An 18,299-nucleotide genomic window follows, 5' to 3' on the forward strand; every position below is an offset into this window, starting at 1 on the left:
TTTATTTTTTGTTTTGTTTTTTTAAGAAATGGCACCGATATGGACATTTTAATAGACACGCACACATACACACCCCAATATTATATCTACATTTTTTTAGACATATTATACATAAAAATATATATTTTTGTATATATACACACTGTAAAATTGTTTGTGCCATGAATGTCAAAATGCCTTTGTGCAATGGATACATTTTATTTTACTTGTGTTTAACAATCTAGTATTAATAATGTAGGGTGGGGTGAGGTCCCACCATTACTTCGCTACAATTTATTAATTAGCCCGTTTATAAGGCTATTGAAGTGATACCAATAGATGTTTCTTAATTGTTAGTGGTGACCTGTCGTTTTGCCCTGTTTATTGTCCAATGTATAAAAACCATAAGTATGACTGGTTAAAAATAATATCTCACCTCAACAAGTCATACAATTTTAGGTATCATTCATGGCCATAGACAGTTGGACACAGTGTTTGATACTTGGGGTTAGAGTTTGTTGTAACCCTAAGTATGTAGCATCACTAACAATTAAGAAACTCTTGTCATCTAAAAACAAAAGCAGCAGCCTTCCACAATGATTGACAGCTCTCAGTCCTCAAAAAACACAGGACACTGACCTCACACAGTGACACTTCTTTACAGTTGAGTAGCTCCACCCCTACTCTTAATGAGGGACGGAAACATATGTTGAAAGAGGTGGGGGTGGGAGAAAGACAGAAAGAGAGAAAGGCAATGGGACAGAAAGAGAGGGAGATGAAAAAAGGAAAGGAGTAAGAGAATCCACCTGTCTTTAAGGAATGGTAACATAAGCAATGAGGTTTCTTTTGTCCCAGTCCTGCCATCAGCAGGGGTTATATGTGCATGCCTGAGGGGATTCGACGATTAACAAAGTGCCTTTGTCATGCTGCAGAACTGAACTGTAAGAGTTAGTTAGGCAGGGTAAAGACGAAGCCTTTTGTATTCACAATTCACAGCAAGGGGCTGAGGCTACCCACAATTCCTCACTGAGATTAAGGATACAAGGACCTCTGCAAACAATAGCAACGGACCAAAATAACTTTGGCCTCCTTAAGCAGGGGTCTGATGGTCATCAGGGCAGTCAGTCATCCTTAATCTGCCCTGAGGTGGCCGCTGGGGCCAGGATGAGCACGCTAATGCCAATACATGCTCTTATATTGGGAGTCTCAAACGATGCTTCACGGACAAATGCTGGATAAATCCAGGTACTCATTCACCATCATAATCATCCTCTAGGAACTGGATGATGACTATAATATTAAATTGGTGGCCTAGATACTCCTGGTACTTCTTTAATAGGGCTGGGCGATATGGCCCAAACAATTATCACAATCAAAATGTTCATATCCGTCGATATCGATAATTATTAGGGGTGTAACAATACATCGATATGGATCGATGCATCGATCAAACATCTAACGATACGATGCATCGATACCACACATAAAATATCGATGTACGGTACCTTTATTTTACACACTCCACATCCTCACGCAACTTTTCTCCGCTGAAATAGACGCCTGACAAGATTGACTGAAGCCTTTGTCACAAAAGTATTTTCCACTGTCATGAGTTCATGTTTTACAGCAGAAACAACAAGCCCCAAAAAGTCTGTTTTAGCAAATCAGTGCGCAGTATTCAGGTCAGATGACACGGCTACTTGTCACTTTAAAAAGACGCGCTAGCTGAGAGGAGTTTCGTCAAAGCTGACTAAAAGTGATCTTATCAGCTTATCATCTATATCAGCTGAGGAGATTAACGTTACAAAGATTATCCAAGTGTTTTATTATGTATCATAGCAAATACTTGGCAATGTTTAACTCTGAAACATGAAATGTGGAGTTATCTGCTTTTGCCACACAAATATAAATATATATAGGCCTATATATAATATATATATAAATCCTTTCAATTAACTTTAATATAACAGAAGAGTTCATTTGCAAAAACGGATAACTCCGTTCTTGTTCATTTTCATATATCAGGTTTTTTTTTTTTTTTTACTTGTAACAAACAACTTGTAAATGTCCCAATTGGGAGAGGGTGTGCAATTTTCAAAGAGTTTAATTAAACTTTCATGTTATATATTTTTGGATGTATTGTGAGTTAATAAACGTAACCGGTTGTGTACACTTAGCACATAATATCTAAATATCGATTAATTGATCGATATAGCCCTGAATCGAATCGAATCGTAATCGAATCGTAGAATTTTTTGAGGTATCGGCAAATATCGTATCGCTGGCTGAGAGAATCGATATCGTATCGTATCGTGATTAAATGTCCGATTTACACCCCTAATAATTATCACGATAAATGTCAAATTATACTTTTTTACACCCTACTACCATGGTAAAAATGTAACTAAATTGTTTTTGTTATGAAAAACCATAGCCTAAATTTTTTTTTGTATTATGCTATAGCTTAAAAAAAATATATACTGTAATCATATTCTATTACTCATTTAATACATGTCTACATTAATAATATAATGAAATTCAATATGAATATACCACATTTCTGCCATAATACCATGGTGCAGTTCAGGGGTGGACTGGCCATCTGGAGCACCGAGAGTTTTCCCGTTGAGACGCTGTACAATGTGAGCCGACCAGTTAGTGTTACTACAGTAAATCCATGGTAAATGATGGTGATTTGTAGATTGAAACGCCTTCTAACTGGATCGTTCATGGCACAATGTTTCTCCTGTTTGTCAGTGCTGTTCAGAATGTCTGCGCTGTTTTATCTGGTTTAAACTAGTTTTTGTATCACCGAGACAATAGTTTTCTTCACGGAATTTGAGTGCTTCCCACTGGATCTCATTAGTGGTCTTGTGATGGAGACCGATCAGCGAGTAAACTCACGCTGCGCTGTCGTTTGAGCCAAGCAGATAAATGGTCAGTGTGGCGCGGTTCAAATAGTGCTGTTTCGTTCTGCTTTTAGTATTTTAATCACACTTTTGTTATAACTGTATCAAAGAAATTATATTGTCGTTAGCGTTTTATCACCCAGCCCTACTCTGTAACACTTTATGGACAGTATTTTGCTTTGACCATCTACTGTACATCAGACTCTCAGATTCTCCAGGGTATCCATCTTCTATGATTTTCTCATCGCTTCTGCCAACAATGCACGTTGCCTCCGATTTCCAACTCCTTTGAGAAATGAATTTCTTTAAACATTATTCATTCAGTGTCCGCTCCTGCCAGTTTCTGTCAGTCCCCTGAGAGGATATACAGAACAATTGACCAACCACTGGCCACACTGCTTGAGCTCGGCTTAGCAGAGATCTGTGAAACACCTGCTCAGCGTCTTATACTGTAACCCTACTTCATCCATGACAAGTGTCACAGAACAATACAAGATTCAGAGAAAGGAAGAAAAATAACTGCCAAAAGAGAAGCAAGAGAGGAAAGAGAGATAGAGTGTGAGTTTACACTTATATATACTAAGACTGTTAATTCAGCAGGGCATGACAGTAGAGTAGTATGCTAAACACAAAGCAGAGCTGATCTATGGAGCATCTTGAGCTGTCACAATACATTAGCTCAGACCATCGGCTCTACAATTACACTAGAGCAACCCAGATCAACTTTAAAACTAAACTCTACAGACACTGAGCACCTCTCTTGAGAAGAAACAATTAGACCACAACAGCCCATGCAATTAAATGTAACAAAAACTGAAATGTATATTTTTCAATACATTTGTTAAACCATTTAGAAAAAAATGAAATACAAACAGTCTAAAGTAAACGTGAGTCGAGTACTATTGTCTGTGCAAAAGATGTCGCAATGTTGCGAGGGCGATGGTATATGCAGCCTATCCAAATAAATTGCTAGGGTCTTATGGGTGGGTACTAGGTGGATGCTTAATGGCCCAAGTCAAAAGTCCCATCTTTATATAAGCGCATGAAAATAAAATTCAGCTAATTTCTATTTTCTAAATGCATGTTATAGACCTTATTGTGAGCAATTCAACCGTGCATGTTTAATTTTTAAGTTGTTATGTTTAATCAATGAAAGACTTCTCTCAGGTGATGTATGCAGGACTTCTCCAATCATTTAATCTGCTTAAACCCCCGCCTACAAGCTTGCGTTCATCTGACTACACTTTTGAGTGCAATGCTCACATCTCAAAATTCAATCAACAACCGATACATAGAACCAAACCCTACATTTTTTCCTTTTCAGTAATCTGTTACACTTGGATTTAAGTCACAAGAAAAGATTGCTACAACCGTTTCATTGTGAGTCTATGGGAATTGATCATATTATCATTCACTATGCAGAAAACAGGCATAACGTATTGTGTTGAAGCTAATATGTATGGCTCAAAGCTTTTTTCCCCTAACAAATGTTCTTTTTTCTGTAGTCACTGGCATGTCCATTTATCTCTATACAGTTTCAATCACACAGTATGTCTTAAACCTCCCTTAAAGCCTTTTTTTTGTCCTTTTCATTATAAAGTATCTCCATCTTTTATATCACACCTCTTCAAACTGAAGCCCATTCACACTCATTCATTGTTCCCCTCTTCACCTCTCCGTCCCGTTTCCTCCCCTTCACTGGTTTCATCAGATAATAATTGACTCAGTGAGGTGATGGGGACGCTGTATCTGGGTCAGTTCTGTCCCCTCCATCAGAATCAGGAAAGATCAGTCAGCTGTTTCCTATTGTCACGGGTTCCCATGGGCATCTGGGTCAGATCTCTTCTGTTTCTTATCATTCTACTGTATCTGAGCATCTGATATGACTCATTATAGACAATCAATACATGCAAACATATGTTTAAAGAGCCTATCTAGACAACTAAACACTATGCATGATTAAAGACTCCTCGAAATGGGCTTAAACAGCTACACCATAAATACATCCACATCTATCATTCTCTCACCTTTCGCACTTGACTTTTCCGGCACACTTCATACTATAACCTTTAGAGTCGCTCATTGATCGCATTTATCGGTAAATCATAAATGGCCAACCGTCCATATGTGTGATGCTATGAAAGATCAATAAATGGCCTTCTGCGCGATACTGAGTGAATGAATGAAGCTAACCTTATTAAGGACAGGAAGAGAAGGGGCCCCATGGGGTCAAGCCAAAGATATTCAGTCACATCTCTAAAGGTCAAAGGTCACAAAGTCTTAACAGAACAATCTGTGCGTCGATTGGCTTATACGCCTCAGACAAAAGCAGTCACACCAAAGACGATGACAGCGGACGCGGCATGTTCTGACACAAGCAAGCACAGCCGCTAAAAGCAACGTAAATGGTGTTTGCAAGGACTTTTAAAAGTTCAGAAAAGGTGCTGCCTAATCAGTTTTTGTATTCACATTTCTCAGAATATCTTCTTTTATGTTCCACAAAAGAAAGAAAGTCATACAAGATTGCAACATCATATGTGGATGAGCTCTCTTTAAAAAACCTTTTCAACACATATTCAGTGCTGTCAAGTTGTCATTGGACTGTTATTTGGACGTTTCCATTCATATCAACTAGCTACTAAACTAGCTACTAAATTCTCTAGAATGACACTAGTCAACCTATTACAACATTGAAAATCATACAAATATTGCCTTTTACTCACAGGGAAAGCAAGATAGAGAGTTCCTCTTGCAACAGGACTGAGAGCGAGTGAGAGTGTCCCCTTGTGATCCTTTGCCCTCCACTCTTAGCATTGGTTTAGGGGTCCATAGTGATTCGGGTCTCTGATGGACCTTCGAGGCCAGCAGTCTGCGTCTGATGCCGCACTCGCTCCTGCCGCTGGGGGTCTGGGTTGGATCCAGGGTCGAAGACTGGAGCGGTGAGGGTGGAGTGTTGCCCATCTTGCAGGTGCAAAGGTTGGCATCCCGCTCTTGGAAGCAGCAGTCCACTACATGCACGAGAGAGAGGTGTTGAGCATATGTCAGCATGCTGAAGGATCCTCAGGCCCGGAGCTTTCCTGGGGGCGGTCCTAGATTTGACCCCCTCCCTCTCACCTAATTCCTTCATCCGCCGACTTCAGATCTGTCCCCTGCCCTCCTGTCTTCAGTCCTGGGAGGGGGAGGGGGCAGTGGGCGGGGCTTGATCTTTGCAGCACATGAGGGACTCTCAGTGGACCTCCAGAAGACAAACCCCTCTCCTCCTCTCCGTACTCTTTTCTTTTGGTCTGCTTGAATGAGGCTGCTTGAACTGAATTGATTTGCGCAAACAAAAGCCGCAATCTGCAGTGTCAGATTACACACAGGGTTGCATATTTAAAACAAGCAAAAAAATAAAAATAAATTCTCTGCTACTCTGTAATTTCATCAACATCAAGAACAAGAAAGTTTAAAATGTTAGATGGTCATAATAAAAAATGTTTCAAAAATGTATCTTTTTGTTAAAAAAGAAACAGAAAAGGAAATTGATCTTTGTTTGTTTTTTGTTTCCTTTTTAAATGTTCTTATATGTTTGGAACTGCTAGTAAATATTAAGGGAACACTTTCCAATGAAGTCCCATTAGTTGATGCATTTTTAGGTCATGTTTGCTCTGATCATTCAATAATATTAACAGATAAAACTTTGGTTACATTACATTAAAATGAATAAATGCTTTAGAAGTATTTTGTAATGTGGTTAACTAGTTAACAAATGGAACCTTACTGTAAAGTGTTAATTATATTATTAACCCCTTAGCTGTCACCCCCCCTTTTGAGAATGGGGGTTAAAATGCACTATTCAAACTTAAATGGTTGTAATTCAAGAATGCTTTGGAATATATACCCAAGTTTGGTCTTGTTTTAAAGAAAACACTCAGCAGATTATTGCTGAAGTGAGAACACTTCAAAAAATTAAAGTATGAAAAAGTTATGGAAGTTTAAATTTACAGTAAATCAAATATACTGTACTAAATATTTTTTATTTTATATAATATATATTTTACAAAATATTTTTTAGTCTAAAATTACTATAAAATCAAAGCCATAAATCTAACCAAGTTATGTTCCAAATTTGAAGTTGATATCACAAAATTTGAAGTTCCCATGAGATTTTGTTTAGGCGTAGTACCAAAAATAGCCACCGGGTGCCATTGAATTCCATTGAATTTAGTTGTATACATTCTGCCTTAACAAATTAATACATTTCTGTCCAAATATCAATTCTGTCACAAAATTTGGAACCTTGAGACACAGACCTTTCTGACAATATGTGTTTTGTCAAGATTAGAAAAGGTTTTGATCATAAATTATGAAATATAATGATGCCTAAAAGGGGAGGAGCCTGATAAAATAATTTAGAGTACCGTTTCTATGGTAACGCAACGTTCAATTATAAAACGGTTTTCACAGGATGAATTCTGAGTTTATAAGCTTTCAAATGATACCTAATTTATGATAACTACTAAAATATGTGATATAATAAAAAAGGCGATAAAAAAGATAATATTATATTTTAGAGGATAATATTATAATTTTTAGAGGATAATATTATATTATAATTTTTTATTGAAAAATACTAGATTATATGTTTTATTATGAACTTTTAGCATAAAAACAGAAGTTTCAATGATTAAAAAAATGGGTGCATCGACTTTTTGTGACAAAGGTCAGACCTCCTGTTATGATGCAGATTTTTTGAGGTGCACTCTTGTCATAAATTCATCGATTACTCTTCCTACATAATTTGTAACACAAAACAGTGGTAGAATATCTATTTAGAAGTCTTTGACCTTTCCAACAATATATAATTTGTCATAATTAGATTAGGATTTAATAGAAATATAGTGAAGTAAAGTTAGGTGTCCCGGTAGCGGGACGGTGACAGTTAAGGGGTTAAAATGATATATTAAAAATAACAATACAAAATAATAAAACAATATTAAAATTAAATAATAAAACAAGCAAAAACGCTACTATACAGGGACTCAGTTTAGAAAGTTTCAGATGTTGGAGAACTGATGTTTCAAGCAATGGCGGTTAGAGAAAAAAAAAACATTAATAAAAAATCTCAAGCTGTTAACACAGAAATCTTCATGTGTTACTTCAAACAGTTTTTGGGATCTGATATTGGGTTATGTGAGAGGCCGCAGTTGTGAAGCTATTGCTGATCTCTCCACCTCTCTGGACGCAAATGAGGGCGCACCATCATCCTATTTATCCCACCATCGTTTTGGTCAGTGTTTGGCTCCTCTTGCTCAACTCGGGTTAATCTCTTAACCCAGATTATCAGTCAGACACACACAGTCACATAGATGTCCTCATGTTACAGGTAATTAAGCCTAAAAGCAAAAGCACAAGCACCTCGCCAGCACAGAATCAGGTTGATATCTATTGGCTTTGAGGTAAACGTCAAACAAAGAGCTAGCCTCCCACTGAATTACATATTATCTATACCAGATTTAGTCTAAATCGCACATTAAACCACAAGATCCTTATAAAACAGCTACCAAAACGATATTCTTTCTGAAAACAGAGGCATAACTTCTATAAAATAAATCACTTCCTTAAAAAAATGATTACATTTTCAGTCAGAGACTCAGCCGAAAACCTAGCCAAAGAAAAAACCAATCAGACTTCCTGTACTATCAGAAGTGATTGAGTTCACTGCTATACAGTCAGGTTGTTTAATATGAGCATTTAATCACGTGTGCTAATCTTAATACAATCTGATTAAAGTGAATTATGTTGGGTGCTGCTGAGATGGCCAATTGCGTAGCTCTGACAATCACAGCTTAGTGAACAGGACTGTTTACAAAGAGAGAAACAGCGCCTTCTAGCGGTGGATGGGAAATTGAACAACATTAAACTGCATTCAAGTATTAATATACACACCATATTGTTATACTTAGCCTAACATCTGGCACAAACTGAAACTAACCCACATACCCTACCCTCATCCTCTTTCCTTTCAACAGTTACAGAAGTGTCACAACAAAAGCTTAAGATCTACAGAAATTCTAAGAAAATATCAGACGTTCTTCGGAAACCATGTGATACTACAAAAGTATTTGACTGTCAAGTGGCGTCTGAAGTAACATAGCACTTAGCATGCTGTAAAATGACCAGCAAGGAATGTGCCAGACAGTAAGCGTGAGAACTCCTCGTGGGGGTCAAAGTGTAGGCGATGTCAACCTGGGAGTCACAACCTCTCATATACCAGAAGCACAGGTGTCTCTGTAGTATAACAGGATCGAGGAGGTCATGGAGGGTAATTACCAAAACAGAATCAAGGTTAACAAGAAGTTGCCAAACAACAACAACAACAACAACACACTGCAACTCAGTGTTTTATTTTTGCAACCTTGTTAAATGTTCTCATATGCGAAGATCTAATTAATTCATATTATTAAAATAAATGTAAAAAGAATATAAAATAAGAACAATAATTAATAAAAAATATAAAAAATGAACTAAAATATAATAAAGACAACTTTTTTTGTTTGAAAACTATTTTAACTAAAAAAATAAAATAAAGACATGGGTATAAAAGAATTACAAAAACTAAATTGATCTGATACTATAAATGTCACTGTGAACAAAATTCTGAACGAAAACACAAAATTTCCAAATCCAAAGGTCAAAAGAACCACCCAATTAGACAAGAAGCCTGATGTCTGATTTACGTACAACGACTAAAGTTTTTCTGATCATCTATAAAGGTTCCCTGTCATCATAGGCAGATGGAACAATTTAGTCAATTAAAACCAAAATAAAACAAAAGTTAAAACTTGTAATTTTCCAGAGATACAAAATAAACAAAACACTATTAATAAAAAGAAATTAAAAATATTCATGAATAATTCAAACTAAATCGGACCAACTACCGGCAGTGGTGCATGTAACCGTGTCTCTAATGTTGTTTTGCTTCACATGGCTGCTATAATTGTCTTACATGTCTTAGCACTAGTTTATATATAGGTTAACTAACTCTGAACTTAGAGTTTATGTAGGTCTCCCATGCATAGCTACAGGGTCTCAGTTGTATATCTAAACAATGAACAACTCGCATACATGGCTAAAGTTCACCCCTGTTACACAAACAAGACACAAACAAACTCTCTACACACATATCCTCACTGACACATCAGTATGAACACTACATCTGGTTGAGTAAGTGCCAGTTAAATCAGAAATCTACATTTCCCAAACAAAATTCTGTTCCTTCATTTTGCAGTAAAATAGAAAGCAAAACATCTATTTAGCAGATCAATCTGGTCAGACCACATTTTCAAACTTTAAAAAAAGAAAGAAGAAAGAAATCCAGTACATTGGCATGGAGGCAGCATCTTGGGTCAAATCAAAGGTTATGCAAGAAACAAACCTGCGTCTTTCTCTAATGAGGCAGATTGATTTACTGCTTGATCTGCTCTTCCATCTGAAAATTCACTCATCGTTAAAAGTCTCCAGAAGTAGGGCAACATTTATGAGTTCAGAAATCTATTTATCGTTGCATGCCAGAAAATTATATTGGTGTATGCCAGAAAAAAACAAACATCAATAGCCAATAGTTGGTCAAATGCAAATAAGGTAAAAAATGATAAACAATGAGTTGCAGTATGATGTAGTAATATATTATTATCATTTTTAAATTATCAAGTACAGGGATATATATCCCTGTACTTAATAATTACAAATATTTTGATATATGCTTAATCCTTTTAATCTAGTAGTCATGACTAAATGAACTCAAAGTGACAAAACAACAATAGAACTATTCAAACTAATTATTTGATGTTGAAAAATATGAATTTAATAACATACAAAAGTATTCCTCAATAGGTTTTATTTTATTTTATTTTTTTAGGTGACAGCAGACGCAACATACGGTACTGCAAAAGGGGAGTTTGCCATAAAAATTATCTACTACTGCTCTAAAAAATCTTTTACATCTGACTTAAAGGGTTAGTTCACCCAAAAATGAAAATTCTGTCAGTAATTACTCACCCTCATGTTGTTCCAACCCCTTTAAGACTATCGTTCATCTTCGGAACACAAATTAAGATATTTTTGATGAAATCTGAGAGCTGGATCACTCCTCCATAGGCTTCTTAAGGGATCGAAACTGACCGGCCCGAAAGTTATGAAAGACATTGTTAAAATAGTCCGAGTGACTACAGTGGCTCAATCTTAAGTTTATCAAGCGACGAGAATACTTTTTGTGCGCAAAAAAACAAACAAAAATAACGACTTTATTCAACTAAACATTTCCTTCTCCGTGGGCCGTGATATTTCACGTAGTGATTTTGTGCAAAGCTTCTAGGTTGCAGGTCACACGTAGGCTCACTATTGGCCGACGCTGGTCATGTGTGTGATGCGTGACGTACAACACAGAAGCTTTGCGTAGTTTCACTACGTGAAATATCACGGCCGAACAGAGAAGGAAATGATTAGTTGAATAAAGTCGTTATTTTTGTTTGTTTATTGTGCACAAAAACTATTCTCGTCGCTTGATAAACTTAAGATTGAGCCACTGCAGTCACTCGGACTATTTTAACGATGTCTTTCATAACTTTCGGGCCGGTCAGTTTCGATCCCTTAAGAAGCCTATGGAGGAGTGATCCAGCTCTCAGATTTCATCAAAAATATCTTAATTTGTGTTCCGAAGATGAACGAAAGTCTTACGGGGTTGGAACAACATGAGGGTGAGTAATTACTGACAGAATTTTCATTTTTTGATTGAACTAACCCTTTAATAATGCTGAAAATATCATACAGAGGGAGAAAGAAAAACAAAGAGAGTGCCAGGGAACCAGAAAACGTGAGGTATCTGGGCGAACACACTTTTGATGTCCACAGCACACGGGCCAGAACTATGCCACGACACATGTCTGCAGCAACTGTGCCTTCAACAGCTGACTAACACACACTCACAACATTTAAAACATGATCATTTACACAGATTCATCCACTCCAACAAACAACAAAACCACAAACAATATGTCATTGAATTATTATACTGCAATATAAATCAACATGAAAATAAAAAGGGCAAATTGTTACAGAAAAAGGAAAGGGGACAAACAAAGGAAACAGAAAGAGAGGAAATCCCAAAGCAAGAAGAGATTTTACCAACCACAAAGACCCTCCTTCCCCTTTAATATCAAGCAAAGATTCCCCTACTGTCAATCATTCTCTTAAACACACACACACACACACGTGGACACAAACAGCAAAATACAGCAGGCATGCAGACACACATACACATGTCCCACCTTCCAGGCATGACATGTCTCCGTGGCCATTAGAGATTCCTGGAGACATCAATCCCACACCCGCGAGCGAGCCCATATCCAGATACACACGCAGGCCTGCTCACAGGGAACATACTGTGTGCAAACTCACTGACACTCCCTCTCTGTCACTCTCTCTCTCTCCGGCTCTCTCGTTCTCACCCCACAAACACTCCCCCTTTCCCTTCATCTCTTCCTTGTTTATCTCACTCCCTTGTCTGTTTCTTGCTCAATCTTTCTCTGCATTTTCCACTTTCAAAGACATGCATGGACACGCAGGGCACATTGCTGTTTAAAAAAATAACTGTAACTCTTGCGCCACATCTGAACACGTGCCCCGATGATAGTATGCGAAACGTAGTATGTCAAATGAATACTATGTCTGCAAATGCAGTATTTAGGGGGAGGTATTGACACACAAATCAGTTGATTCTGATTCACAATTTGATTTGATTCAAATCTGATCTAGATTCTTTTGGATATACAGTACCGGTCAAAAGTTTTGAAACATTACTATTTTTTTACTATTTCGTACTATTTACGATTTCTGAAGGATCATGTGACACTGAAGACTGAAGTAATGGCTGATGAAAATTCAGCTTTGAATATATTATGCTATTATTATTATATTATGCTGCTACTCCAATTTATTGTTGAAATGTAAACAGTTAAATGGTGGCTGTCATAAAAACTTATCATGACAGATTTATTCAATCATAAGACATCACTAACGGGTTAATTACAAATATTATGATTATACATCAACATGATATATTTATTAAGCAATGCTTCTTACTAGAGTTTTTTTTATTTTTTTAGCTAACTGACAAGCTATGCTCAATGAATGGCTTTCCTGAGGTAAATATAACGTTACACTACACACTTGTTTACAAGCTTTTTTATTGACATCTTTTAAAGTTGAAATACTGACTGAGCTATTACATGAAACATGACACATTTCAGTAAATTGTTCAGCAAGTTTCTTTCAACATCCCCTCTGAGGTTCAGTCATGTTTTTTGTGTTATTATATAACTAGTAAAGAGGAAGAGATTGAACTGACAGTGATCGGTCACGCTACATTAAAGAGTTCCAAAATTACATTTGAATATGAAAGATGTGACTTTTTTTCTTATCAGAAGCGTTATTATAATAGCGATTATTGGGTGGGAGTTGTAATAATGTTTAGTGAAGCTTTATTCACGCATCAACAGATTAATAGCAGCATAGACTAAAAGATCAATCAATTCAGAATTGATATTAGATCATCAAAATGAGAAATACCGTCAACCCAGCCATAGCAATATTCATAAAAATAGTATTCATAGAACAGTATGAAAAAAAAAAACCCCGATGACCTACTTTTTAAGCAAGTCTCCAATAGATATTTTACCATCCTGAGGTCATAAAAGAGAACATTTTTCATTACACATTTAGACAGTACAAAATTTGGGACTCAATTTTGCTTGCACAATAAAAATTCACGTCCTGTTAAAAACAAATACAAACACTCTACAGCACAGTGTCAGTTACACACACCTTACACAAGCACGTGTGTGCATTTGTAAATGTTTTCGGACAGTCAGCAGTTCCAGGACAGAGGAGGGCTCAGGCTTACCCCCTTTTTGAACTGTGCTCTGATAAACCACAATCACTTAATCCCTCGTAACACTGTGTTGCTGTGTTATCAAACCCAGTAACAGCTTAACAGCTGTCCTGGCTAGCCATTTCAGCATCAACCCCCTCCACAGACAGTCCTGCTTGTTTGCGATTGTGTGCCAAATACATGTGGTTTTATGGAGATCTTTCACTGCTCTAAGCTATGTGCTTACAAGCCAGCTGCATGTGCCACAATCAAATGGATGAATGCAGCGAAGACTCTGGTCATTTACACGAGCGGACACTATAAGGTACAGGTTTGATCACTATCATCATCATTAAGAAGAGCAGATGGGCCAAAAGGAAATGACATCAGGTGGACTCAAAGCAAATTATTGAGCAATGAAATGGTACCTATAAGGGTTCATTGATTTCCAATGGAAGAGTCAGATGACCTAGACACAGAACAGACCAAAAAACAAAACAAAAAAAACGCTGACATGGTTTGGAACAGAGACAACTGATGAGCTAAGAAAAAGGGGTCTCATTCGAGGGGGGGTATGTACAATTGCATTTAGGATTAAATTTATACATGAGGTTTAGCAGAAACTTCTCTCCAATGGTAAGAATTGACAGTACAAACACTAATGATTAAAGCAGCTAATGAGCTAAATAGTGACAAACAGCGATATAAACCACTTGGTAGGTGACAACAACAGAGTTTGGCAAGAGGAAAAATCAATGCTCACTAAAAGCCCAAACACACCACAAACAGTTCGAATAAGTCCAACAGGCATGAATGAGAAAGGTTTGTATGTGTATCTGGAACTGTAGAGGCCATGAATAAATATGTCATTTGTCACTATGACTGTGATGATCTTGTTCATGCATGCATGTTGTATATTGGTATGTTATTCAATTACATGCTCTATTAAAAGTTTGTATTGATGTGTGCCAGTAGCATATATACACCCTATTGTAAAAGACTGGGTCAACATTATCAATTGTAATACTATGCTATTGTAAACTAGCTAACAAAAACTTTCCTTAAGTGTAGAAATGTACATACAAAGAAATTGTATGACAAAACAACAATTTCTGCACCATAGTAAAAGGTAATGGGTCAACCCAACTCGCAAATTTAGGTATCGAAATCATCTCCAAAATACTCTAATTACAATTTATGGGGGGGTTCAAGTATGTGAAAGAAGCAAAAATGAGCACACTGAAGAAGGAGCACAGTTATGATGTTTAGCAGTTTAGCTGGCTCTTAAACAAAAGAAGAAGAAAAAAAAGCACATTAAAATGCACCACACCAATTGCTTTAGATAAAAGCATTTGCCAAATGAGTAAATGTTTAATACTGACACCTAGTGGCGTTCCATCACTCCAACGTAAACGTTTTCAGTTACCAATGCCATTGCAGAAGCTTATTTGCAGGAGTATTTATTCTGTACGATCAAGAATTACTGTCATTTACTGAAGTACCGAGACTGAGGTTCACTTACCTGAGTGTCACAAAGAGCAGCCCGTCACAAACAGCACATAGGAACAGAGAGAAAGAAAAAAGTTAGATTTAAATGCTGTAGTCCAATGCAGCCATCAAAGTCATCTTGTATTAATAACGAGTGACATTCACATCATCTAATTAATAATCTTAACTCGACAAGCAATAACAGATTCTTGTGATGATGTATTCAGACAATACTTTGGCAGGAGCAAAACTAAGGAAACGAAGTAGTAAATAACTGAACTTCTGAGATTTTATGAGTTTATGAGTGTGGTTGATACACCTGAAGAGATTTTCTAGTATCGTGTCGTATTCTATGGCGGTTATGTCAGTGTTTCCTCCACTGCTGAATTGTCAGCTCCAAGGCAAAATAAATCATGTTTTAACAGAGTAGTAAATGAGTTTGCACTCTAAATGAACGTGAGAAGATATAAAGATCGCAAAATAATGGCAAGAAACACATGCGCACCAAACAAACAGGCAACGTGACCAATGTAATCCGATTCAATAAAACAGGTGTGTTCGACTTGAAGCAGCGCTGTGCAGACCGATCGGTGTGTGACATCAAAGTACCGCGAGAGCAATTAGAGAGCAGACGGCTTCGTATGCTTTCACATTGTTCTCGCGGTACTTTGATGTCACACACCGATGCGCAGCGCCGCTTCAAGTCGAACACACCTAATGACTTTTATGAGCTGGTTCTTTAATGAATCGTTTAAAGCAGGGATAAGCAACGTCGATCCTGGAGTGCCGCTGTCCTGCAGAGTTTAGCTCCAACCCTGATATAAACTCGCCTGCCTTTAGCATTAGTAATCCCGAAGACATTGATTAGCTTGCTCAGGTGTGTTTAAATTGGGTTGGAGCTAAACTCTGCAGGACAGCGGCACTCCAGGATCGCTGTCGATCACGAAACGAGAACCGGTCGCTCCGAGAGAATTATCTTAGAAATTATTACATAATATCTGGATTAACCATGCTTTTATATATCAGTATACAGACAGATTGCATTACTGAGACATTTCCACATGAATCTCCTAATAACAGCCTAATTAATATAGATCTCTTACCTAACTTACTCAATTCATCTTTTATTTTACTGTACAACAGAATTAAATAAATATATTCTTTAAATACGTTTTATTAATAAAGTGACAGACTTGGATATTTATAATTCAAACAAAAAGCATGAGGTTCAATCAAGTCAGTGTGTATGAAAATCCCTTGGGAGACGGACGGGTCAAGTTTTGCACTGGTTTGTGAATTTATTGAAATGTACCAAACAGGGATGGAAATTAGCACCCGCCACCAGCCAAATGCGGGTGATTTTGGGTTGTGGCGGGTAAACTCGCTTCACCTACCGGCCACCGTGGCGGGTAAATAAAAATAGCATACCGTTTCACCCAGACGGCGGACACTTTTAGAGGAGGCACACCTTCAAAAAAAAGTGGCGTTACATCGCAGGCGTAGAGGTCTGCAGAGAAAACATCATGGTGCGTTCACACCAGACGCGAATAGAGCGTCTGGCGCGAGTGATTTCAATGTTAAGTCAATACAAAGACGCGTTACGCGCATAAAAAAATCCTGCGGCGCGTCAAGTTCGAGCGTCTGGTTCTAATGCACAACAAAGCAAATATTTTGTCACATAAAACTTAATTTCAATATATGAGACATATTCATTTTGTATTGAATGCTATTATTCCATTCCATATCTAGATTATATGAAATATTATTCTAATGTAAAGGCAACCAACATACTATAGTGCATAAGTTCGTGTCTGGATAGTGTTGTGTGAGAGGGAGAAAAAAAATCACAGGACAGGTTAATAACTTTTGGAGGCTGGCTCAATTTATCATCAAAACAAAAATATTAGGTGGATGAGGCCGAGGGTGAGAGAAAGAGAAAATGTCAGTATTTCCTTGAGACTTGAGATTAAATAAACTGCTTAAAGGGTCATGAAACCCTAAACCAAATTTTCTGAGATTTTAACAGAGGTATGTGTGTTGAACAACATTGAAGACAATGTTAGCATCTGTTAGATTTAATAGTAGGGCGAAAATGGTTAAATTTTAGTTTTTTCCAGCTATTTTCGTCTTCCGGGTTTAAAATCTTCATCGCAGGCTGTGACGTGGCAGTGCACAATGTAGTGCGTTGATGACTCATCGGTCTCTCATAATTATTAATGAGACTGAGTTTTTATATCCTATGAGAAGACACGGTCTCTTAATTATTCATGACACCACGACGTGGATCTTTCCACAGACATGTCAAACTGTGATATCGCGTAGTAAAGGAGAGAGACCATCATGGGACGCAAGTGCCGCAAACATTTTACCCGAGAGAGCTTTGAGAATTGGAGAATGGTGGACTTCGGCCTTGTCGATGACCAATGCAAGTTACGTCTTGCGAGTAATGCGGTACCAAGTCCTGAGTACTCTTCTATCCCTTCAGAGTGTGTCTCTAAAATGTAACCCTGGTCATTTTACTTGCCTTTTGTTAAATAAGCGGTCGTTATGAACATTTTAGATATTTCGATAATATATGAATTGGATGCTTAATGCGGGAGACTTGTGAATGTGTAGTGTTGACGTGCAGACCGGGCGACACCGTGTTGTGTGTGTGTGTGTGTGTGTACGTGCAGGCAGGCGAGCCTGCGAAATGATTCGGGGTCAGAGAGAGAAGCGGTAGGATGTGTGTTTGGACGAACGACTGAAAACTCTGAGATTATTGTTCATTATTGATCGTACATTGTACAGAGGTCAAAATTATTGTACAAATACGATAATTATCGTACATCTGGCAACACTGCTGGCTGATGACAGTTCCCCCTCTCCCCTGCCGTGCCACACCCACTCCCTCCCTTCTTCTCACAGCCATCCACGCCCATTTAAGTTGCATTTTTCAAAAAGATTATGAGCTAGACTTGAGCTGATAGAGGGGGGTTTCATGACCCTTTAAGTTACACATTGTCGGTTAAAAA

General features: G+C 37.5%; 1 protein-coding gene across 8 annotated transcripts in view; it reads right to left on the bottom strand.

Moving 5' to 3' along the window:
* The window catches only part of nhsl1b (NHS-like 1b), a 116,292-nt gene that overhangs the window by 36,256 nt on the left and 61,737 nt on the right, over positions 1 to 18,299 (bottom strand). For 2 of the 8 annotated variants that reach the window (XM_056240070.1, XM_056240065.1), the window contains exon 1: positions 5,612 to 6,065. The exons of 4 other annotated variants lie outside the window; for them this stretch is intronic. In XM_056240070.1, coding sequence (XP_056096045.1) covers positions 5,612 to 5,936 — 325 coding nt within the window. In that variant the 5' untranslated portion in view covers positions 5,937 to 6,065. Of the gene's footprint in view, positions 1 to 5,611; positions 6,066 to 12,196; positions 12,344 to 18,299 lie in introns of those variants that run through there. 2 more of the 8 variants (XM_056240071.1, XM_056240067.1) reach the window with 2 other exon arrangements.

Source organism: Rhinichthys klamathensis, unplaced genomic scaffold (assembly GCF_029890125.1).
Source record: "Rhinichthys klamathensis goyatoka isolate OS25496 unplaced genomic scaffold, OSU_Roscu_1.1 h1tg000579l_1, whole genome shotgun sequence".
Lineage (NCBI taxonomy): Eukaryota > Metazoa > Chordata > Actinopteri > Cypriniformes > Leuciscidae > Rhinichthys > Rhinichthys klamathensis.